Source organism: Sinocyclocheilus grahami, unplaced genomic scaffold, assembly GCF_001515645.1.
Source record: "Sinocyclocheilus grahami isolate Dianchi unplaced genomic scaffold, SAMN03320097.WGS_v1.1 scaffold894.1, whole genome shotgun sequence".
NCBI classification, from domain to species: Eukaryota; Metazoa; Chordata; class Actinopteri; order Cypriniformes; family Cyprinidae; genus Sinocyclocheilus; species Sinocyclocheilus grahami.
The window spans coordinates 33,482-34,204 of NW_015506073.1; the positions used below are offsets into that span (position 1 = coordinate 33,482).

The 723-nt window shown below is 40.9% G+C and overlaps 1 protein-coding gene across 1 annotated transcript in view; it reads right to left on the reverse strand.

Moving 5' to 3' along the window:
• The window catches only part of LOC107563874 (uncharacterized), a 31,295-nt gene extending 30,786 nt beyond the window's left edge, over nt 1-509 (reverse strand). The window contains exon 1 of the mRNA XM_016248842.1: nt 91-509. Coding sequence (XP_016104328.1) covers nt 91-509 — 419 coding nt within the window. The remainder of the gene's footprint in view (nt 1-90) is intronic.
• Between the last annotated feature and the right edge of the window lie 214 nt (nt 510-723).

Here is a 723-nt window from a genome sequence, read left to right on the forward strand (position 1 = left end):
CACACACACACACACACACACACACACACACTAAAGAATCAAATTATAGATCTTCATAGCCATTTCCTGGCCAATTTTATTCAGTGGCACCTCTTTTCAAGCATCAGAAGTAATTTGAAGCCCCATGCATTGAAATCCTGTCTCCGCCGCTCTAATATACTCTGTTCAGCAAGCCTCTCGGTTCCTGGTGAGATTTCAAATAAATTCTTCATTGGCCTGTCATTTTGCTTCTGAGCTGCTATCAGGACTGAGAAAGGGGCCATAGTGATCCTCCTTAAAATTGCTACATTGCAAGGAGCAGGTTTCCACCGCTTTTTCCCGCTTGGGTGCTGTGAGCCGTGAATTCTTTGTGGACAGGCAAAGCCCAGCAGCAATGCGCCGCCAACTTCGCTGAAGAGCCGGGCTTCTTTGTACATCTCAAGCGCTTTGACATTGGCATGTCGTTCTCCAATCTGCTTCGAGAACCGAGCTGAACAAATCGACCCACTCACAGCTCTCATATACGTCATATTCATCAAGTAGTGATGTATGCCATAATTGTTGGACAAAAGTGTCTTTTTTGAAGATTTTTGACATCAACAATGAAACATTAATAAAACAATCACTTGTCTAGTATATTTCGCAAATAATTACAAAGAAACGGCAAGTAATATGGAATTATACATAGTATCTTCTTGTAATAAGTACTTCAGAACTTTGAAAAGTAATGCACTGAAAAAAAAT